The sequence below is a fragment of the Elephas maximus genome, chromosome 3 (genome assembly GCF_024166365.1).
Source record: "Elephas maximus indicus isolate mEleMax1 chromosome 3, mEleMax1 primary haplotype, whole genome shotgun sequence".
Classification (NCBI taxonomy): domain Eukaryota; kingdom Metazoa; phylum Chordata; class Mammalia; order Proboscidea; family Elephantidae; genus Elephas; species Elephas maximus.
In genome coordinates, this window is record NC_064821.1 from 189,354,488 (window position 1) to 189,379,174 (window position 24,687).

Here is a 24,687-nt window from a genome sequence, read left to right on the forward strand (position 1 = left end):
TGAGCACTTCTTACTTTGTTTAACTCACTGGGTGACCTTGAGCAGGTCATCTACCTTCTTTGGGTTCAGTTTTCTATAAAATAGGGGCTTCTTCCCAGATTAGTACTCTGGAACTCATTATGGCACCTAACAACAACCCATTGCCATCGAGTCAATTCTGACTCATAACAACCCATAGTGACCCAATCCCTGGAGAAGGATGTCATGCTTGGTAAAGTAGAGGAAGATCCTCAACAAAATATTTTGACACAGGGACGACAACAATGGGCTTAAACATACTATTATAAGGATTGTGCAGGACTGGGCAATGTTTCAGTCTGTTATACATGGGGTCCCTGTGAGTCAGAGCCAATTCGACAGCACCTAACAACGGCGGTCCCTACTCTGGATCCAAAGAAAGCCTCATTTGGAGTGATTTTTTTTTTTTTTTCAGCTTACACTTGTGGAAAATGACTACAAGATGAGTTCTAGAGCCCCTCCTTCCCTGACAGTCCAGGGCGCCATGGAAGAGGTGCATCCCCTCCCTCACCAGGAGCGCCTTGTCTGGCTTATTCCTGCTCATCACAGTCTGCACCAAACCGCCCCAGGCAGCTGAGATTGGTGAGTCACAACCTCCTTGCCACAGTCCAACAGGAGTAATAGTAACAATCACAACTAACAACAGCAGCAATAATGATGATACCACAACTTTAATGGAACAATTAATACATGTCAGGCATGAGTTCTGAGAACCTTATGCATTTTCATTCATTTAATCTTCACAACGATGCTGTGAGGTGGGTGTTACTATAATCCTTACTTTAAATGGTTAAGGAAGAACACTTGGGCAAGCTGGAAAATGTCCCTATATTAAGAACTTGGAAGAGGCAAGTTTCATGGAATCCCAACTGCCTTGGGATTTGCCAGCTGATGTACCAGTTTTACTTAGATTGTATCAATAAAAGTAGATATTTTAAGAAAATAATGCAGACCACGCAATATTATTTTTTTCAATAATGTGTTTTAGGTGAAAGTTTACACAGTAAATTAGGTTCCCACTTGACAATTTCTACACAAGTTGTTCAGTGATATTAGTCACTTTTTTCACAATGTGTCAACATTCTTATTGTGTTCTGGTTGTTCCATTTCCAGTAATCTAGTTTCCCAGCCCCTTTTTTTTTTTTTGTCTTCTCATCTTTGCTTTAGAGTAATTATTGATCTTTTGGTCTCGTTTAGATGGAGCCCCATACTCAGGTAATATCCTTTATTTTGTGTGCCAACATGTTATTTCACTAAAAATTGACCTCAGGGGATAGTTTCATTTCAAAATTTAAGAAGTGTCTCAGAGTGATCGTCTCAGGGAGTCCTCCAGTCTCAACTGGTCCAGTAAGTCTGGACTTTCTAAGAATTTCAGTTCTATTCCGCATTTTTCTCCCTTGCTATCCAAGTCCATCTATTGTGGCCCCAAACAAAATGGTCAGTAGTGGTAGCTGGCCACTATCTGGATCTTCTGGTCTCAGGATAGATGAGGCTGTGGCTTTGTAGAAGCTATTGGCTGTGCATGCAGTATTATTTTTTGAGGGAGGCCTTGATGGGGTTGCTCATGGAGATGGGGGGAGTCTACAGCCCCTCTCTCAGCCTCTCTGGAGTAGAAGAGACCAAGCAGTCCCTGATGCCTGGGAACTGGGGCTTGAGTCAGAGGAAGGAGGCTCTCTGCTTTGGGCAGGCTTTAAGGGAGGCAAAGAAATCTGAGGCAATCTTTTTCAAGAGATCGTTTCTCAGCATCTCACTTCTGTCCATTAGGCTACCTCCTGCATAAGGGGCTGTTATAGTCACCCTTCCTGTTGTAAGAGAGGTGGGAACATGCTGCAGTGAGTTAGGAAGGTTTTTGTGGGAAGACTGCACCCAGCCCCCAACCCAGAGGAAGGACTGGGTTGGCCAGAGTCTCCCATAGAATGAGGCCCCAGAATATTCTCTGTCTGGAGCCACCACCGCCTGGCTGCATAAATCAGGAAAGGGCACTGAGTCTCCCTGAGCCTAGTGACCCTCTGGACAACAGGAAGAACCATTTCTTCCTCTGCTTACATGCCCAGGTGGCCTGAGGACAAATGACAAATGGACAGAGTGAATCAATGAGCTCAGGAGGACAGTCTTTCTAAAGCACAAAGCATCATACAAATGTAAGGCTTGTTGTAAGAGATGTGGAAACATTCTAACAGTGTGAACACTGTGAATACCAAAGAAATTTTTAGGAAAAAAAAGTCCAAGTTTCTGGCTCTTTCTATTTATCTTCTCTTTCCTCTTCCTTCCCTCCTTCCCTTGTTTCAGATCCAAACCAAAACCAGTTGTCACCAAGTCCATCTCATGGCAATCCCATGTGTTTCAGAGTAGATCTGTACTCTATAGGGCTTCAAGGCTGACCTTTCAGAAGCAGATCACCTTGCCTTTCTTCTGAGGTGCCTCTGAGTGGTTTAAACTGCCAACTTTGTGGTTATTGGTTGAGCTGCGAAAACAAGAAACAGCCCCTGTGCTTCTAGTAAACAGCAGCACATTGTCAGCCCCTGTCTAAGAGGGTGGAACTGCCTTCTGAGCAGGCGGAGCCCAGGCAACAACAGCTACAGAGCTCCAAGGTTCTCGGTCCCTCCCAACCCAGCGCCCAGGGGGCCAAGAGGGGCAGGGGGACAGCCCTGAGCAGCTTGTGTGGACAACAGCCCTGACCTGGGCCATAGAGGGTGCTCACACCCCTGCTTTCAGGGAGTTCTGGGAGGTGAGGTGACTGAACCAGGCAGTCACAGCTACCATTACAGACAGGATGCCAGGGACAGCCTGAGTCTTGAGTATCACACTGAGAGGGAATGGATCAGAGAGAGCATTGCCAGACGTGGGGGCTGTCCAGGAAGGCTGCCCCCCAGAGGGGATGATGGAGCCAATGAGGAAGGTGAGCAGGGATTAAGATCCACTCATTCATTTATTCATTCATTTCTTCTACAAACATCTGTATTAAATTCCAGACACTGCTGAGGCACTGAGTGTACAGAGACGACATAGTGCCTACCCTCTAGACACTCACCACCCAGCAGAGGAGACACGCTTATAAACAATCACAGAACAATTTAAATAAGGCTGCATCCAAATATGTACAAGTCAATCCATGAGCAGAGGGGAGGGGGCTGGTGACATGGATCTGGGTCCTGTGCGAGAGGTGGGAGCTGCAGGCAGACACCAGACAGAGGAACAAGTAAAGTGGGAAGGAGAAGTAAAGCAGAGACTGGACCCTCATCTCACCTGGCTGAGGAGGTGGGTATCCAGGGGAGAGGAAGACGAGAGAGAGGACGTCTGGGTGCAAACTCAAAGGGCTGCTCAGCTGTGGGGTTTAGGGGCCAGCGGAGAAAATGAGCAGGAAGGACGTGATCATATGAACCTCAGAAAGGAGGACAGGATGGGAATGGTGGGGAGAGGGCACACAGCAGGGTGGGAGAGAAGACAGGGAGCCCCAGTCATCGAGAGGAGCAGCGTCAGAAGGAGCAGGGCCTCCCTCAGTGCTTGAAATGAGGCCAGGTCTTAATGATGTTGTACAAAGCCTTCCCGGGAGACAGGGTGTTAACCACATCACTGTGCCCAACCAGGAGGTAGTTGGGAATCAGGTAGCCCTTGTCTACAGCACACTGGATCAGGTTCTGGGCAGCCTCCAGTGCTGCGTCATTCGGTGGCTTTTCTGTGGAACAGATTTACCCATCAAATCGTTAGGATCTCGAGGTTCTTTGCTTCGGGCAAAAACAGTGCCTAGATTCTTGTCTTCTCCTCCTGCCCCCCTCCCACCACCACCATAGCTAGCAAATTTACATCAATTTTGACAACGAGGCACAAAGAGAAAACAGGGTCACTGTGTTCCCTGATTCCTCCCTGCCAAAGTTTCTTCCAGAAAGTTAAAAACTGCTCTTGAAGAAAGCTGCAGGTAATGCGATTATCATTGTATCAGTAAATGTGAGGGCCTCAGCACGCACTCCTAAAGCCAATCCAGCATCACTATATTGCTCACTGTTTTGCCAACAGGCAGTGCTGCTCCCTAGCATAGTTGCCATGGTTATTCTTAAGGACTGAATTGTGTCCCCCAAAATTTGGGATACTTGGCTAGGCCACGATTCCCAGTATTGTGTGGTTGTCCTCCATTTGTGATTTGATGCAATTATACTGTATTGTAAATCCTAACCTTTATAATGTTAATGAGGCAGGATGAAAGACAGTTATGTTAATGAGGCAGGGCACAATATACAGAATTAGGTTGTACCTTGAGTCAATCTCTTTTGAGGTGTAGAAGAGAGAAGTGAACGGAGAGGAAGAGGACTTCATCACCATCAAGTAAGAAGAGCCAGGAGCAGAGAATGTTCTTTGAATCCTGGGTCCCTACACCAAGAAGCTCGTATACCAGGGGAAGATTGATGACAAAGACTTTCCCCCAGAGACAATAGAGACAGAAAACCTTCCCCTGGAGCTGGTGCCCTGAATGTGGATTTCTAGCCTCCTAAACTGTGAAAGGATAAATTTCTGTTTGTTAAAGCCATCCACTTGTGGTATTTCTGTTATAGCAGCACAAGATAACTAAGTCAGTTGCCAGAAGGCTGCATTTTCAGACACGGCCAAAAAGCACCAAGGCTTGCAAAGATTTTTGTGTTTCTCTCTTGCTCCGTGCTAGCCTTTGGTGTGAACAGAAAGAAAGATGATGCTGGGTATGATGGTGGGTAGATATGGGATGAATGTTCTGTCTGGGAGGGACTCCTAGAGACACTTATCATGTATTGAGAGTTCAGTTTAAAACTAAAATGTTCCACAGACACGTCTTAGAATGTTCCCCCAGACACTGGCAGGTCCCGCAATGCTGCCTTTTCCTTCATGGTTCCCACACATTCCACATGATACTTCCTCACCCAGAACCCCTCTGCCCCATGCTCGTGTCTTACCTACAAAGTTGCCAATGAAGGCAATTCCTACGGCAATATCGTTGTACCCATAGGTGTGAGCACCCTGGGTATGCCAGCCAACCCCTTCATATACGACACCATCCTGGCCCACCAGGAACCTAGAATTGGACAAAGGAAAATGGAGTTCAGGATAGGAGAAAGTCACTCTGAGAAGCAAAGTTTGTTCCATTCATTACCTCAATTATTCATTCTTTCATCCATTCATCAGATATTGATTTAACATCTCTTAGTAGGACTCGGCAGTGGGCTGTGGGTGGGCTATGTGCCAATGTGGCGCAGAGGCTAATACCTACAGCTGCTAACCAAATGATAGTTCAAATCTACCAACTGTTCCTTGGGAACACTATGAGGCAGTTGTACTCTGTCCCATAGGGCCACTATGAGCCTGAATCGACTTGATGGCAATGGGTTTGGGTTCTTGTTTATGTGCCAGTATGTACAGAGTCAAAAAAATAAAAATAAACCCACAACTCCTGAACCGAAGAAGTGAAGATGGGTGGGCAATAATAACAGCAATTTTGGTTCACTACAACATGGTCTTTGTCCACTCTACTCCACTGAATCAGACTCCTTCAAGGTGACCAGTGACCTCCCTGACACTAAGTACAATGGACACTACTTCTGAGTTACACTAAACTGGTTGATCACTCTGTTCTTTTTTTTTTTTCTTTCTTTTCTTTTAATTGTGCTTTAGATGAAGGTTTACAGAGGAAATTAGTCTCTTATTAAACAATTAATACACATATTGCTTTGTGACATTGTTTGCCAACCCCATGATGTGTCAACAGTCTCCCTTTCTCAACCTTGGGTTCCCCGTTATCAGCTTTCCTGTCCCCTCCTGCCTTGGTGTGCCCATTTAGTCTTCTTTTATGAGACTGTCTAATCTTTGGCCAAAGGGCGAACCCCAGGAGTGACTTCAGTACTGAGTTAAAAGGATATCCAAGGGCCATACTCTCAGGATTACCACTCTTTTCTTGAAATGTTTTCATCCCTTGGCTTCCACAAGCCCAAGCTCTCCTGATTTTCCCCTTCTCTGGCTGCTTCTCCTCAGTATTCTCTTCTACCCCACCTTCTTGGTCTTTCTTCAAATGTGGTGTTCCTCAGGACTCTTGTCTAGGCCCTTTTCTCTTCGTACTAGGTACATTCTCCCTGGAAAATCCATCCACTCCTATAGCTTCATTTACTATCTATAAAAGTCAACATCTTCAAACTGAACCTATCTTTTTCCCCAACTTCCCAGCCATAAAATTGAGCATTGCCTTGAATGCCTCCCTCAACCTCACCCAGCCCCATCCAGTCATTAGTCATGGTTTGTCAATTGTACCTCCTGCATACCTTTTAAATTCCTCCACTTCTCTCTGTGCCAAATGCCTAAGTCACCAACACCTGTTGTCTGAATTACTGCAATAACTGCCCACAGCTTTGCCTCCTTTCAATCCATTCTTGAAATCATAGTGTAGTAGATAAAAGAACGACCCTGCCCCCCAAAAAAGACATTCAAGTCTTAATCCCTGGAACCTATGACTATGGTAGGTTACACAGTAAAAGCAAACTCAAAACCTAAACTCATTGCCATCTAGTCAATTCCAACTCATAGCAACCCCATAGGACAGAGTAGAATGGAAGCAGACTGCCACATCTTTCTCCTGAGGAGCAGCTGGTGGGTTCAAACTGCAATCTTTCGATCAGCAGCTAAACACTTAACCACTGTGCCACCAGGGCTCATGGCAAGGGGAAATAAAAGTTGCAGATGGAATTAAAGTTGTTAATCAACCAGTTTTAAGACAAGGAGATTATTTTGGATTATCCATGTGGGTCCAATGTAATCACAAGTGTCCTTATCAGTGGAAGAGGGAGTCAGAATAGAAAAAACCAAAGAGATGGCAGCATGAGAAGGGCTAGACCCACTGCCGCTTCTTCAAAGATGAGGAATGGGCCCATAAGCCAAGGAAGCTGGAAAAGGCAAGGAAACAGATTCTCCCCTAGAGTATCCAGAAGGAATGCAGTTCTGCTGACTTTAGCTCCCCCAAAAAATCAAACCTGTTGCTGTCTAGTTGATTCCAACTCTTGGCAACCCCCATATGTTACAGAGCAGAACTATGCCATAGGGTTTTCTTGGCTGTAATTTTTATAGAAACAGAGTACCAGGCCCTTTTTCTGCTGCACTGCTGGGTGGGTCTGAGCTGCCAGCCTTTCAATTACCAGCCAAACACAAACCATTTCCTCCACCTACAGACCTGACTTCAGCCCAGTGAGACCCATTTTGGACTCCTGACCTCCAGAACAGTAATATAATGAATTTATGTTGTTCTATTTGCTACAGTAGTAACAGGCAACTAATACAAGCAGCCAAAGTGTTCTTTTAAAGTACAGATTCTGTCACCTTGAATGGTTTCCCAATTAGCCTCCACATGCCCTTCAAATAGAGTCAAGCTATCAGGATCAATTATAAGACCGTTCTTGATGTGACTCCTGTCTGCCTCTCAAGCCTTACCTCTTAGCACGTCTCTCTTTGAAATCTATTTTTAGGTATGAGTTAAACTTTTTTTAGTTCCTCAAAGATATGTGACATATCTGGACCCCAGGCTTTGCATATACTGTTCCCTTGACCTAGAATGCTCTTCCCCTTTTTTTTGCCTAACACCTATTCATTCTTTATGCCCCAACCTAGATAACCCTCTCTGCAGTAGCCCTTTCCTGACACCAATCACTTTCCCCCAAAGCCTTAGTTAGAGGCTCATGCTATTTGTATGCTGTACTTTGTCAGTCACAATGCCTAACACTCTGAACTGTAATTACTGTTTAATTATCCTTCTCTCTCAACTCCACAAGGCAAGAACCATATCTTCCCCCAGGCACATAGTACATACTCAATATGTATACTGGTTCAATGTTCAATGCACCAAATCTATTCTTGAGATGGTCTCTAAATTCAGGTGGGATATATTCAAGATTGTACATCTTAAAAATAGATTTGACACATTGAACACTAATGACCAAAACCAGACAAGTTGTAGAATGACATCAAAGACATCATACATGAAGAAAGCAAAAAGTTATTAAAAAACACAGGAAAGAAAGGACCAAAATGGATGTCAGAAGGGACTCTGAAACTTGCTCTTGAATGTTGAGTAGCTAAAACAAATGGAAGGAATGATGCAGTAAAAGAGCTGAATTGAAGATTTCAAAGGGCAGCTTGAGAAGACAAAGTAAAGTATTATAATGATGTGTGCAAAGACCTGGAGATAGGAAACCAAAAGGGAAGAAAACATTCAGCATTTCTCAAGCTGAAAGAACTGAAGAAAAAATTCAATGCAATAGTGAAGGATTCTATGGGCAAAATACGACCAATGCAGGAAGCATCAAAAGAAGATGGAAGGAACACACAAAGTCATTGTACCAAAAAGAATTGGTCAAAGTTCAACCATTTCAGGAGGTAGCATAAGATCAAGAACCAGTGGTACTGAAAGAAGTTGAAGCTGCACTGAAGACATAGGAGAAAAACAGGGCTCCAGGAACTGATAGAATACCAACTGAGATGTTTCAACAAATGGATGCAGTGCTGAAGTGCTCACTCATCTATGCCAAGAATCTTGGAAGACAGCTACCTGGCCAACCAACTGGAAGAGATCCATATTTATGCCTATTCCAAAGTCAGGTGATTCATCTGAATGGAAATTATCCAACAACATCATTACTATCACATGCAAGTAAAATTTTACTGAAGATCACTCAAAAGTGGTTGTAGCAGTATATAGACAGGGAATGGCCAGAAATTCAAGCCAGATTCAGAAGAGGATGTGGAACAAAGGATATCATTGCTGATGTGTCTCAGGCTGGGTTTTCTAGAGAAGCAAAACCAGAGATATTTACATCAAAGAAATGGCTCATGTAGTTATTGAGGCTGGAATGTCCCAAGGATTCACATAGCCACAGGGGTTTGGGAACTGAATATCGGCAGGTCAGAGAGCAGGGTTCTTGCTTACAGATTGCAAAGATTGAAATGCCAAAATCAGCAGGCAAGACCACAGGTAAGCTGCCAGCTCAAGTCCAGAGAACCGGAGGTAGAAGAACAGGAGCCAATTAGCTGCAGGATTCAGAGCTGGCAAAAGCCCACAAGCCTTGATAGAATGTTCACTTATATTCAATGCAGGCCATACGCCCAAGGAAACTCCCTTTCAACTGACTGGCTACTTACAGCAGATCCCATCGTGGATTTCTCATCATGGAAATAATCATGACATCATACCATTGCCATACCACTGAGAATCATGGCTCAACCAAGTTGACACACAACCTTAACCATCACATCATGTCAGTGGATCCTGGCTGAAAGCAGAGAATACCAGAAAGATGTTTACCTGTGTTTTATTGACTATGCAAAGGCATTCAACTATGTGGATCATAACAAGTTATGGCTAACATTAAGAAGAATGGAAATTCCAGGACACTTAATTGTGCTCAACAGAGATTGTACATGGATCAAGAGGCAGTCATTTGAACAGAACAAAGGGATACTGTGTGGTTCAAAGTCAGGGAAGTTGTGTGTCAGGGGTGTATCCTTTCACCATACTTATTCAATATGTATGTTGACCAAATAATTTGAGAAGCTGGACTATATGAAGAAGAATGGGACATCAGGACTGGAGGAAGGCTCATTAACAACCTGTGTTATGCATATGACACAACCTTGCTTGCTGGAAGTGAAGAGGACTTGAAGCACTTACTGATGAAGATCAAAGACTGCAGCCTTCAGTATGGATTACGCCTCAACATGAAGAAAACAAAAGTCCAGAGGTGGAGCCAACATGGCTATAGACAAAAGTACTATGCCCTCCCTCTGCAGCAAAGACCTAAAAAACTAAGTAAACCAGATACAAACATTAATCCTGAAACTCCAAGTACCAAATGAAGGAATAAAGAACTTGATCAAGCACTGCATGGAATAAGAAACTGACAATGAACGGAGGATGAGGATTGCTACAATGTGGAGTCCCCATACCAGCTAACATGGCCAGATTTGCCATCTTGGGCTACAGCCACCAAAGAACTCAGACAGAAAGTATGGGAAGGCAACTTCAGGGAGCTTCCAACAGGAGATAGAGCACCCAGTAACCAGAGATACACGCTTTCCCACTCCACACCCTTCTTCCATTTATGGCCACGGTTTCTCGGCCAAAGAAACACTAGTTCACTGCCACTGAGGTCTGTCCTGCCCCCACTGGCCAGCCCCTTCTGTGTCATTTTTTGTTTGTTTGTTTGGTGGGTTTTTTTTTTTTTTTAATGTCTTTTTAGCTTTTTTGTTGTTGCTGCTGCTTCTCTCCCTAGCCCTTCCTTCCTTTCCTTTCTCCCACCCAGCTAGCTCCGTGTGCCACCCCTTTCATTCTTGAAAGGCTGTGATTTTTTGGTTTGTTTGCTTTGTTCTTTTTGTGTGGGGGGAGGGGGTGTTGTGTGTGTGTATGTGTGTCCATATATTTTTGTTTTTGGCTTTTTTGTTGCTTTTCTCTCTCTTTCCCTTCCATACTTTCCTTTCTCCTGCTCAGCTAGCCATGTGTGCCATCTCCTCCCCTTCTTGACTGGCTGTGATTTTTTTGGTTTGTTTGTTTTCTTCTTTTTTTGCTTTTTCCTTTCTCTCTCTCTCTCCTTTCCTTGCTTTCCTTTCTCCCACCCACCTAGCCTTGTGCACTGCCTCTGCTCCTTCTGGAGGGGCCAGGCTGCACAGGTCAGTTGGAGAGTCACTGCACACAGCTTCCCTGGGTCTGTGCCACCATCACCAACTGGCTCCCTCAATACCACTTTATTTTTTGTTTCTTTGTTTGGGTCTTTTTTTCCTGTTTTGTTTGTTTGTTTTGCAATTGTTTCTTCCCTCTCTCTATCTTCCTTCCTTTCCTTTCTCCTAACCAACTGGCCCTGTGCACTGCCCCCAACTTCTTGGTGTGCTGTGCTGTACCGCTCAGCTGGAGAGTCTGTGGAACACTGCCTCCCCAGGTCTGCACTGTCTGCACAGGCCAGCTCCCTCAGCACCATATTTTATATTTATCTTTCCCCCTTTCCTTTTCCTTCTCCCTCCCACCTAGGCCCTGTGCTGCATCTTCCTCTTCCTGATGGGCCATCCAGTGCCACTGGGTGGGAGAGACATCAGTCTGCTCCCAGCCCAATTCCACCCCAGCCCCCACAGATGACACCTCCATCATTTTTTTGTTGTTGTTGTTTTTATTTTCTTCATTATTTTATTTGTTTGATTGTTGATTTCTTCTCTCTCATTCTGCTCTTTCTTTTCCTTTCTCTTGCCCACCTAGCCCTGTGCACCACAACCACTTTGGAAAATGATATGGTGCTTCTTTAAAAAGCTGGCAATAGAAATGCCACATGATCCAGCAATCCCACTCCTAGGAATATAACCTAGAGAAATAAGAGCTGTCACATGAACAGATACATGCACACCCATGTTCACGGCAGCATTGTTCACAATAGCAAAAAATAGAAACAACCTAGGTGCCTACCAACAGATGAATGGATAAACTATGGCACATACACACAATGGGATACTACACTATGATAAAGTATAAAGAACGATGATGAATCTGCAAAGCATCTCACAACATGGATGAATCTGGAGGTCATCATGCTGAGTGAAATAAGTCAATCACAAAACCAAAACCAAACCAAACCCACTGCCGTCGAGTCAATTCTGACTCTTAGTGACCCTATAGGACAGATTAGAACTGCCCATTGAGTTTCCAAGGAATACCTGGTATATTCAAACTGCTGACCTTTCAGTAATAGCAGCCATAGCTCTTAACCACTATGCCACCAGGGTTTCCCAATCACAAAAGGACAAATATTTTACAAGACCACTGCTATAAAAACACATGAAAAGGTTTACACACAAAAAGAAACTATCTTTGATGGTTACGAGGGAGGGAAAGGGTGGGGCAGAAAAACACTAAATAGGCAATAGATAAATGGTAACTTCAGTGAAGCGTAAGACAGTACACAATACTGGGGAAGCCAGCACAACTTGTACAAGGCAAGGTCAGGGAAGCTCCATAGGCACATCCAAACTTCCTGAGGAACCGAATTGCTGGGCTGAGAGCTGTGGGGACCATTGTCTTGGGGAACACCTAGCTCAATTGGCAGAACATAGTTTATAAAGAAAATGTTCTAGACCCTAATCTGGCAAGTAGTGTCTGGGGTCTTAAAAGCTTATGAGCAGCCATCTAAAATACTCCACTGGCCTCATCCATACTCCACTGGCAAGGGAGAATGAAGAAAATCAAAGACACAAGGGAAAGGTTAGTCCAAAGGACTAATGGACCACATCTACCACAGCCTCCACCAGACTGAGTCCAGCACAACTAGATGGTGCCTGGCTACCAACACTGACTGCACTGACAGGAATCACAACACAGGGTCCTGAACAGAGCTGGAGAAAAATGTAGAACAAAATTCTAACTCACACACACATACAAAAAGACCAGAATTACTGGTCAGACAGAGACAGGAGAAACTCCGAATGTATGGCCCCTGGACACACTTATAGCTCAGTAATGAAGTCACTCCTGAGGTTCACCCTTCAGCCAAAGATTAGACAGGCCCATAAAACAAAATGAGACTAAAAGGGCACACCAGCCCAGGGCAAGAATGAGGAGGCAGGAGGGGACAGGAGCACTGGTAATGGGGAGCCCAAGGTCAAGAAGGGGAGATTGTTGGGGTGGAGCAAAGATGGCGGAGCAGTCAGATGCTTCCGGTGTACCCTCTTACAAAAAAGACCCAAAAAAACAAGTGAAACGATTACATTTATGACAAGCTAGAAGCCCTGAACATCAAAAGCAAAGTTAGAAAATGGACTAAGTGGCAGGGGGAGGGAGAAACAGTTGAGAAAAGGAGAAGAGTTGTCAGACCTGAGTCACCAGACTCCCTCAGGCACCATTCCTGGTAGCAGCTGTGGTGGGCTGGTGGAAGCATTTGGCAAACAGTTTTCTCAGGGAGAAACAGCCAGCTGCACAGCCTACTCACACCTCCAGAACCAGAGAAGAACAGCCCTCTCGCAAAAGCTAAGTACTTGCATATATTTTACCACACCTCCAGCCCAGAAGCTGGCTTCGGTGGTTGTCGATTTCCTTGGGCCTGAGATAGGTTCTGTTGCATGTCCTGAGCCATTCTCCTGGCCTCGGAGGAGAAAAAAATCACGACTGGGGAAAAGATAATCTTCCAGCTCCACAAACCTGGGGAACTCAGGACAGAAGCAGCTCCTGTCCAGGCATAAATGGTCCATGGACTTAGAATAACTTTCCCCCCTGCTTGGACCTGTGTAGGCCTATTTCAGGAGAACAGGCCCTTGTTGGCAGACTGGAACAGGCCCTTGTTGGCAGACTGGAACTGTTTCAGCTGTGCAGTGGAGAGGTGGGTGTTTGATGCTTGACAACACTTTGCCTACTAAACATGATCCTCACCTACCCACCCAGGGGCCTAAGGACTGGTGGCTCCACTTAGGTCACCCAGCCACCTGCTACAGGGGTCCAAGAATAATTGGTACCTCCCAGTCCTTACAACCAAAAGCACTGGGTGCCCAAGATCTGTCTGCAGAACCCACCAACCTGTATGCTCTAGGGAACACAGACATGCTTTCTCATAGACACTCTGGGGAAGGTTGTCCGCATGACCCCCTGCTGCAACCAGATGCTGATACCTATACCAATGACCCCTGCCCCTCTAAGACTGTAGGACAGAGCTTGTACCATACACTTGATGACCAACAACCTGGACACCTCAGCTGAATCTGTACAAGAAAAATGAATGTACTCCTAGGCTCATACGCTTGGTAACAACTCTAGCCATCTGGCGACAAGACTTTAGAGCTTCAAAGGTGAAAAAAATCAAGATAGCTCACCCAAGAAACCTACCTGGACATAACAAAACAAAACAAAGCAAGAAGCTAGGATATAGAAAGCAAACATAAAAAAAACTAATATGATAACTTATAGACAGTACAGAGACAACAGTAAATATCAAATCCCTTAAAGAAGAAGACCATGACAACTTCAACAAGCTCTCAAAACAAAGAATCAAGGGATCTTCTGGATGAAGGTACTTTCCTGGAATTACCAGATGCAGAACACAAAAAACTAATATACAGAACTCTTCAAAACATCAAAAATAAGATCAGGAAATATGCAGAACAAGCCAAAGAACACACAGATAAAGCAGTTGAAGAAATTAAAAAGGTTATTCAAGAACACAATTAAAAATTTAATAAGCTGCAAGAATCCATAGACAGCAATCAGAAATTCAGAAGATTAACAATAAAATTACAGAATTAGACAACTCAGTAGAAAGAGGAGCAGAATTGAGCAAGGGGAAGGCAGAATGGGTGAGGTTGAAGATAAAGCACTTGGCAACAATATACTTGAATAAAAATCAGATGAAAGAATTAAAAAAAAATGAAGAAACCCTAAGAATCATGTACGACTCTATCAAGAGAAATAACCTACGAGTGATTGGAGTACCAGAACAGGGAAGGATAACAGAAAATATATAGAGAATTGTTGAAGATTTGTTGGCAGAAAACTTCCCTGATATCATGAAAGATGAGAAGATATCTATCTAAGATGCTCATCAAACTCCACATAAGGTAGATGTTAAAAGACAGTCACCAAGACATATTATAATCAAACTTGCCAAAACCAAAGATAGAGAATTTTAAGAGCAGCTAGGGATAAACAAAAAGTAACCTAAAAGGAGGGTCAATAAGAATAAGCTCAGGGTACTCAGCAGAAATCATGTAGGCAAGAAGGCAGTAGAATGACACATATAAAGTATTGAAGGAAAAAAATTGCCAACCAAGAATCATATATCCAGCAAAACTATCTCTCAAATATGAAGGTGAAATTAGGACATTTCCAGATGAACAGAAGTTTAGGGAATTCATAAAAATCAAATCAAAACTTCAAGAAATACTAACCGGAGTTCTCTGGTAAGAAAATCAATAATATCAGATAGTAACCCAAGACTAGAACACTGTACAGGGCAATCACATGTCAACCCAGATAGGGAAATCACAAAAATAAATCAAGATTAAAAAAAAAAAAAGGTCAAAACAGGGAAACAGCAATATCATTATGTAAAAGAAGATAACATTAAAACGATAAAGAGGGACTAAGAAATGTAGTCATAGATCTTTCATATGGAGAAGAAGACAAGGTGATATAAAGAAATAAAAGTTAGGTTTAAACTTATAAAAATAGGAGTAAATATTAAGATACCAATCCTACTGATCAAAATAAAATACAGGGAAAAAAATAGAGACTCAGCAGAAACAAAATCAAATACAATGAATAAGAGGAAAAGACAATATGCAAAGATAAACTACTCAGCACAAAAAATTAAGTGGGAAAAAGAAACTGTCAGCAACACACAAAAAAAGACATCAAAATAACAACACTAAACTCATACCTATCCATAATCACACTGAATGTAAATAGACTAAATGCACCACTAAAGATACAGAGACTGGCAGAATGGATAAAAAAACATGATCTCTCTTTATGCTGCCTATAAGAGACACATTTTAGACTTAGAGACACAAACAAACAAAAACCCAAAGGATGGAAAAAATATATCAAGCAAACAACAATCAAAAAAGAGTAGGAGTGGCACTTTTAATTTCTGACAAAATAGACTTTAAAGTTAAATCCATCAGAAAGGATAAGGAAGGACACTCCAGCCCAACCCAGTGCCGTTGAGTCGATTCCGACTCATAGCGACCCTATAGGCCAGAGTAGAACTGCCCCATAGAGCTTCCAAGGAGTGGAAGGACACTATATAATGATTAAAGGGATAATACGCCAAGAAGATATAACCATATTAAATATTTATGCACCCAATAACAGGGCTGCAAGATACATAAAACAAACTCTATCAGCATTGAAAAGTGAGATAGTCAGCTCTACGATAATAGTAGGAGACTTCAACACACCACTTTTGGTGAAGGACAGGACATCCAGAAAGAAGCTCAAAAAAGACATGGGAGATCTAAATGCCACAATCAACCAACTTGACCTCATAGATATATACAGAACACTTAACCCAACAGCAGCCGAGTATACTTTCTTTTCTAGTGCAAATGGAACATTCTCTAGAATAGACCACATATTAGGTCATAAAGCAAGCCTTAGCAGAATCCAAAACATCGAAATATTACAAAAAATCTTCTCTGACCATAAGGCCATAAAAGTAGAAGTCAATCACAGAAAAAAACAGGGAAAAGTATTCAGGCGCCTGAAAACTGGAAAATACCCTGTGCAAAAACAACTGGATTAAAGAAGACATCAAGGAAGGAATGAAGAAATTCATAGAATCCGATGAGAATAAAAACACTTCCTAAAAGAAGCTTTGGGATGCAGTGAAAGCAGTGCTCCGAGGTCAATTTATATCAATAAATGCACACGTACAAAGAGAAGAAAGGGCCAAAATCAAACAACTATCCCTACAACTTGAACAAACAGAAAGAGAGCAACAAAAGAACCTCTCAGGCACCAGAAGAAAGCAAATAATAAAAAATAGAGCAGAATTAAATGAGATAGAGAATAGAAAAACAATTGAAAGAGTTAACAGGACTAAAAGCTGGTTCTTTGAAAAAAATAACAAAATTGATAAACCATTGCCCAACCTGACAAAAGAAAAACAGGAGAGGAAGCAAATAACCCGAAGAAGAAATGAGATGGGTGATATTACAACAGACCCAACTGAAAGTAAAAGAATCATATCAGATTACTACAAAAAATTGTACTCTAATGAGTTTGAAAACCTAGAAGAAATGGAAGAACTTCTAGAAACACACTATCTACCTAAACTAACACAAACAGAGGTAGGACAACTAAATAAACCCATAACAAAAGAAGAGATTGAAAGGGTAATTTAAAAACTCCCAACAACAACAACAAAAAAGCCCTGGCCCAGATAGCTTCACCGCAGAGTTCTACCAAGCTTTCAGAGAAGAGTTAACACCACTATTACTAAAGGTATTTCAGAGCATAAAAAAGGATTGAATACTCTCAAACTCATTCTGTGAGGCCACCATACCCAGATACCAGAACCACGTAAAGACACCACAAAAAAAGAAAATTGCAGACCTATATCCCTCATAAATTTAGATGCAAAAATCCTCAACAAAATTCTAGCCAATTGAATTCAACAACACATCAAAAAATAATTCACCATGACCAAGTGGGATTCATACCAGGGATTGCGGGATGGTTCAACATTAGAAAAACAATTAATGTAATCCATCACATAAATAAAAGACAAGAATCACATGATTTTATTGTTTGATGCAGAAAAGTCATTTGACAAATTTCAACACCCATTCACGATAAAAACTCTTAGCAAAATAGGAATTGAAGGAAAATTCCTCAACAAAATAAAGGGCATTTATACAAAGCCAAGAGTCAACGTCATCCTAAATGGAGAGAGCCTGAAAGCGTTCCCCTTAAGATCGGGAACCGGACAAGGATGTCCTTTATCACCACTCTTATTCAACATTGTGCTGGAGTCCTACCCAGGGCAATTAGGCTAGATAAAGAAATAAACGGTATCCAGATTGGTAAGGAAGAAGTAAAAGTATCTCTATTTGCAGATGACATGATCTTCTACACAGAAAACCCTAAAGAATCCTCAAGAAAACTACTGAAACTAATAGAAGAGTTCAGCAGAGTATTGGGATACAAGATAAACATACAAAAATCAGTTGAATTCCTCTACACCAACAAAAAGAGCATTGTAGAGGAAACCACTAAACCAATACCATTTACAGTAGCCCCTAAGAATATAAAATACTTAGGAATAAATCTTACCAGAGGCATAAAAGACTTATACAAAGAAAACTACAAGACACTACTGCAAGAAACCGAAAGAGACCTACATAAGTGGAAAAACATACCTTGCTCATGGATAGGAAGATTTAACATGGTAAAAATGTCTATTCTACCAAAAGCCATCTATAGATACAATGCAATTCTGATCCAAATTCCAGTGACTTTTTTAATGAGATGGAGAAAAAAATCACCAACTTCATATGGAAGGAAAAGAAGCCACAGACAAGTAAAGCATTACTGAAAAAGAAGAACAAAGTGGAAGACCTCACTCTACCTGATTTTAGAATCTATTATACTGCCACAGTAGTCAAAACAGCCTGGTACTGGTACGACATCGCATACATAGACCAATGGAACACAATTGAGAATCCAGACATAAATCCATCCAAATATGAAAAAAAAAGGCCCAAAGTCAGTTAAATGGGGAAAAGACAATCTCCTTAACAAATAGTGCTGACACAACTGGATATCCATGTGTTAAAAAAATGAAACAAGACCCATACCTCACACCATGCACAATAACTAACTCAAAATGGATCAAAGGCCTAAATATAAAATCTAAAACTATAAAGATCATGAAAGAAAAAATAGAGACAACGTTAGGAGCCCTGATACATGGCATAAGCAGTATAAAAAACATTACTAACAATGCAGAAAAGATACTAGATAACTGGGAGCTCCTAAAAATCAAACATCTATGCTCATCCAAAGACTTCACCAAAAGAGTAAAAAGATTACCTACAGACTGGGAAAAAGGTTTTCACTATGACATTTCTGATCAGCATCGGATCTCTAAAATCTATAAGATACTGCGCAAAAACTCAACTACAAAAAGACAAATAACCCAATTTAAAAATGAGCAAAGGATATGAACAGGCACTTCACTAAAGAGTACATTCAGATAGTTAACAGATACATGAGGAAATGCTCATGATCATTAGCCATTAGGGAAATGCAAATCAAAACCACAATGAGATTTCATCTCACTCCAACAAGGCTGCCATTAATGCAAAAAATACAAAATAATAAACATTGGAGAGTCCTTGGAGAGACTGGAGCACTTATACACTGCTGGTGGGAATGTAAAATGGTACGACCACTTTGGAAATCTATTTGGTGCTTCCTTAATAAGCTAGAAATAGAACTACCATAGGATCCAGCAATCCCACTCCTTGGAATATATCATAGAGAAATAAGAGCCTTTACACAGATATTTGCATACCCATGTTCATTACAGTACTGTTTACAATAACAAAAAGATGGAAGCAACCAAGGTGCCCATCAATGGATGAATGGATAAATAAATTATGGTGTATTCACACAATGGAATACCGTTGTTGTTGTTAGGTGCCGTCAAGTCAGTTCCAACTCATAGCAACCCTATGCACCACAGAACGAAACACTGCCCGGTCCTGCGCCATCCTTACAATCGTTGTTATGCTTGAGCTCATTGTTGCAGCCACTGTGTCAGTCCACCTCGCTGACCCTGTACTCTGACAAGCATGATGTCCTTCTCCAGGAACTCATTCATCCTGACAACATGTCAACAGTATGTAAGATGCAGTCTCACCATCCTTGCCTCTAAGGGGCATTCTGGCCGCGCTTCTTTTAAGACAGATTTGTTCGTTCTTTTGGCAGTCCATGGTATATTCAATATTCTTCGGCAACACCACAATTCAAAGGCATCAACTCTTCTTCGGTCTTCCTTATTCATTGTCCAGCTTTCACATGCATATGAGGTGATTGAAAATACCAGGGCTTGGTCAGGCGCACCTTAGTCTTCAGGGTGACATCTTTGCTCTTCAACATTTTGAAGAGGTCCTTTGCAGCAGATTTGCCCAGTGCAATGCATCTTTTGATTTCATGACTGCTGCTTTCATGGCTGTTGATTGTGGATCCAAGTAAAATGAAATCCTTGACAACTTCAATCTTTTCTCTGTCTATCATGATGTTGCTCATTGGTCCAGTTGTGAGGATTTTTGTTTTCTTTATGCTGAGGTATAATCCATACTGAAGGCTATGGTCTTTGATCTTCATTAGTAAGTGCTTCAAGTCCTCTTCATTTTCAGCAAGCAAGGTTGTGTCATTTGCCTAATGCAGGTTGTTAATGAGTCTTCCTACAATCCTGATGCCCCGTTCTTCTTCATATAGTCCAGCTTCTCGGATAATTTGTTCAGCATACAGATTAAATAGTTATGGTGAAAGAATACAACCCTGACCCACACCTTTCCTGACTTTAAACCAATCAGTATCCCCTTCTTCTGTCTGAACAACTGCCTCTTGATCTATGTAAAGGTACCTCATGAGCACAATTAAGTGTTCTGGAATTCCCATTCTTTGCAGTGTTATCCATAGTTTATGATCCACACAGTTGAATGACTTTGCATAGTCAATAAAACACAGGTAAACATCCTTCTGGAATTCTCTGCTTTCAGCCAGGATCCGTCTGACTTCAGCAATGATATCCCTGGCTCCATGTTCTCTTCTAGACTGGCCTGAATTTCTGGCAGTTCCCTGTCGACATACTGCTGCAGCCATTTTTGAATGATCTTCAGCAAAATTTTGCTTGGGTGTGATATTAATGATATTGTTCTATAATTTCCATATTTGGTTGGATCACCTTTCTTGGGAATAGGCATAAATATGGATCTCTTCCAGTCAGTTGGCCAGGAAACTGTCGTCTATATTTCTTGGCATAGATGAGTGAACACCTCCAGCGCTTCATCTGTTTGTTGAAACATCTCAATTGATATTCCATCAATTCCTGGAGCCTTGTTTTTCGCCAGTGCCTTCAGAGCAGCTTGGATTTTTCCTTCAGTACCATCAGTTCCTGATCATATGCCAACTCTTGAAATGGTTGAATATCGATTAATTCTTTTTGGTATAATGACTCTGTGTATTCCTTCCATCTTCTTTTGATGCTTTTCCCCATGGAATCCTTCACTATTGCAACTCGAGGCTTGAATTTTTTCTTCAGTTCTTTCAGCTCGAGGAATGCCGAGCGTGTTCTTCCTTTTTGGTTTTCCATCTCCAGCTCTTTGCACATGGCATTATAATACTTTACTTAGTCTTCTCGAGAGGCCCTTTGAAATCTTCTGTTCAGTTCTTTTACTTCATCAATTCTTCCTTTTGCTTTAGCTGCTCGATGCTCAAGAGCAAGTTTCAGAGTCTCCTCTGACAGCCATCTTGGTCTTTTCTTTCTTTCCTGTCTTTTCAGTGACCTCTTGCTTTCTTCATGGATGATGTCCTTGATGTCATTCCACATCTCGTCTGGTCTTTGGTCCCTAGTGTTCAATGTGTCAAATCTATTCTTCAGATGGTCTCTAAATTCAGGTGGGATATACTCAAGATCATATTTTGGCTCTCATGGTCTTGCTCTGATTTTCTTCAGTTTCAGCTTGAACTTGCATAGAGCAAATGATGGTCTGTTCCACAGTAGGCCACTGGCCTTGTTCTGACTGATGATATTGAGCTTTTCCATCGTCTCTTTGCACAGATGTAGTCAATTTGATTTCTGTGTGTTCCATCTGGCGAGATCCATGTGTATAAAAAACAAAAAATAGTCGCCGTTTATGTTGGTAAAAGAAGGTGCAGTGAAGTCGTTGGTCTTGCAAAATTCTATCATTCAATCTCCAGCATTGTTTCTATCACCAAGGACATATTTTCCAACTATACTGATCCTTCTTCTTTGTTTCGAACTTTCACATCACAACCGCCAGTAATTATCAATGCATCTTGATTGCATGTTCAATCAATTTCAGACTGCAGCAGCTGATAAAAATCTTCTATTTCTTCATCTTTGGCCCTAGTGGTTGGTGCGAAAATTTGAATAATAGTCATATTAACTGGTCTTCCTTGCAGGTGTATGGGTATTATTGTATCACTGACAGCGTTGTACTTCAGGATAGATCTTGTAACTTTCTTTTTGACGATGAATGCAACACCATTCCTCTTCGAGTTGTCATTCCCAGCATAGTAGACTATATGATTGTCTGGTTCAAAATGGCCAATACCAGTCCATTTCAGCTCACTAATGCCTAGGACATTGATGTTTATGCATTCCATTTCATTTTTGATGATTTCCAATTTTCCTATATTCACACTTCATGCATTCCAGGTTCCAATTATTAATGGATGTTTGAAACTGTTTCTCCTCATTTTGAGTTGTGCCACATCAGCAAATGAAGGTTCTGAAAGCTTTACTCCATCCATGTCATTAAGGTTGACTCTACTTTGAGGAGGCAGCTCTTCCCCGGTCATCTTTTGAGTTCCTTCCACCCTGGGGGGCTCATCTTCCAGCACTATGTCAGACAATGTTCCACTGCTATTCATAAGGTTTTCACTGGCTAATGCTTTTCAGAAGTAGACTGTAGGCTCCTTCTTCCTAGTCTGCCTTAGTCTGGAAGCTCAGCTGAAACCTGTCCTCCATGGGTGGCCCTGCTGGTATCTGAATACCGGTGGCATAGCTTCCAGAATCACAGCAACACACAAGCCCCCACAATACAACAAACTGACAGACATGTGGGGGAATGGAATACTACACATTGATAAATAACAATGATGAATCCTTGAAACATTTCATAACCTGGAAGAATCTGGAAGGCATATGCTGAGTGAAATTAGTCAGTTGCAAAAGAACAAATATTGTATGAGACCACTATTACAAGAACTCGAAAAATAGTTTAAACAGAGGCGAAAATATTCTTTGATGGTTACGACAGCAGTGAGGGAGGGAGGGAGAGGGGTTTTCAGTAATTAGATAGTAGATAAGAACTATTTTAGGTGAAGGAAAAACAACACACAATATAGGAGAGGTCAGCACAACTGGACTAAACCAAAAGCAAATGAGTTGCCTGAATAAACTGAATGTTTCAAATACCAGCATAGCAGGGGCGGGCTTTGGGGACCATGGTTTCAGGGAACATCAAAGTCAATTGGCATAATAAAATCTATTAAGAAAACATTCTGCATCCCACTTTGGAGAGTGGCATCTGGGGTCTTAAACACTAGCAAGCGGCCATCTAAGATGCATCAATTTATCTCAAACCCACCTGGAGCAAAGGAGAATGAAGAACACCAAAGTCACAAGGTCATTATGAGCCCAAGAGACAGAAAGGGCAACATAAACCAGAGGCTACATCAGCCTGAGACCAGAAGAACTGGATGGTTCCTGGCTACAAACGATGACTGCCCTGACAGGGAACACAACAGAGAACCCCTGAGGGAGCAGGAGGGCAGTGGGATGCAGACCTCAAATTCTCGTAAAAAGACCAGACTTAATGGTCTGACTGAGACTAGAAGGACTCCAGAGGTCATGGTCCCCAGGCTTTCTTTTAGCCCAAGACAGGAAGCACTCCCAAAGCCAACTCTTTAGATAGGGATTGGACTGGACTATTGGATAGAAAACGATACTGGTGAAGAGTGAGCATGTGGGATCAAGTAGACACATGAGACCGTGTGGGAAGCTCCTGTCTTGATGGGAGATGAGAGGGCAGAGGGGGTCAGAAGCTGGCCGAATGGACACGAAAACAGGGAGTGGAAGGAAGGAGTGTGCTGTCTCATTAGTGGGAGAGGAACTAGGAGTATATAGCAAGGTGTGTATAAGTTTTTGTATGAGAGACTGATTTGGTTTGTAAACTTTCACTTAAAGTACAATAAAAAAAAAAAAAGAAAGTCAAATCCTCTAAAAATCTGGCAAAGAATTCTAGCAGGCAGTTTACATCAAAAAGATGAATATATTGTATGATCCCACTTATATGAAATATCTAGAATAGAAAAGTGTTTAGAGATGGAAGTTTATTTGTGGTTGGGGAGGGGGAGGACTCAATACTTAGGTGACTCTGAAATTCTATTAAGGGTGATAGAAAAATTTGGATATGGGTAAGTGTCCAGTTATGGTTGAACAACACGGTGAACAAAACGAATACCACTAAACTACCTACATGTAAAGATTGTTGAAATGGCAAATGCTTTGTTACATACAAATTTACCACAATTAAAAAAAAGAATGTGAGCAGGCAATTTACAAAAGAGGAACTCCAAGTGGTTCAATAAATGTATAAAAAGATGTTCATCCTTTGGACTCATCAAATAAATGCAAATTTAAATACCAATAGTAGACCTACATTTCATCTTTCAGGTTGGTAAAAATTGAGAACAGTGATAACATCAGTTCCTAACAAGGCTATGATAATTGAAAACTACAGCTTTTTTGGCAATATCTGAAATATCTATTACAATTTAAAATATGCAAAGCCTTTTATCCACCTTGAAATGCATCCAGTAGAAACAAAGGCACAATAAGAAGACAGATACACAAGAATGGTAATTATAATATTGTCTGTAGGGTCAAAAAACAATCAAAAACCAAAAACCCTGAAAAGAACTTGAACGATGAATAAACAGTAGCAAAACTGCAGTTTGGAATGTTTTGCAGCTATTAAAAAAAATGAGTCAGCTCCATTCATTTACATGTTTTACTGTCAGTTAAGAAAAAGAAATTGCATGAAAATGCATATGATCTTATCATTGATAAAAATTCTCCACAAAAGCCCATTTAGATGAATATATTATAGATATGGCATGAGCATGGGGAGAGAAAAGGCATGGAAGACAGGTATTATAATGTTCAGAATGTTAAATTGATTACCTTCAGGCAGGAGAAGTTGGGATGAGAGGAAAAGAGAAGAGATTAAAAAAACTCAGTTTTTAGTTAGTGAAATAACAACAATAGTATAATTGTTCTTGAAGAAGTATGACAAGTAAGTTTATGGCAAAAATGTGGGAACAATCTAATTATTTGCTTTAGGAGTCTGGTTAAATTAATAATGGAATGGAAATATCTCCAGAAAAAT

General features: G+C 41.6%; 1 protein-coding gene across 1 annotated transcript in view; it reads right to left on the minus strand.

Annotated features, from left to right (window-relative positions):
* Positions 1 to 3,515: 3,515 nt before the first annotated feature.
* The window catches only part of LOC126073623 (peptidoglycan recognition protein 3-like), a 34,577-nt gene continuing 13,405 nt past the window's right edge, over positions 3,516 to 24,687 (minus strand). The window contains exons 6-7 of the mRNA XM_049880512.1: positions 4,938 to 5,056; positions 3,516 to 3,694 (exon numbers count right to left, since the gene is read on the minus strand). Coding sequence (XP_049736469.1) covers positions 3,516 to 3,694; positions 4,938 to 5,056 — 298 coding nt within the window. The remainder of the gene's footprint in view (positions 3,695 to 4,937; positions 5,057 to 24,687) is intronic.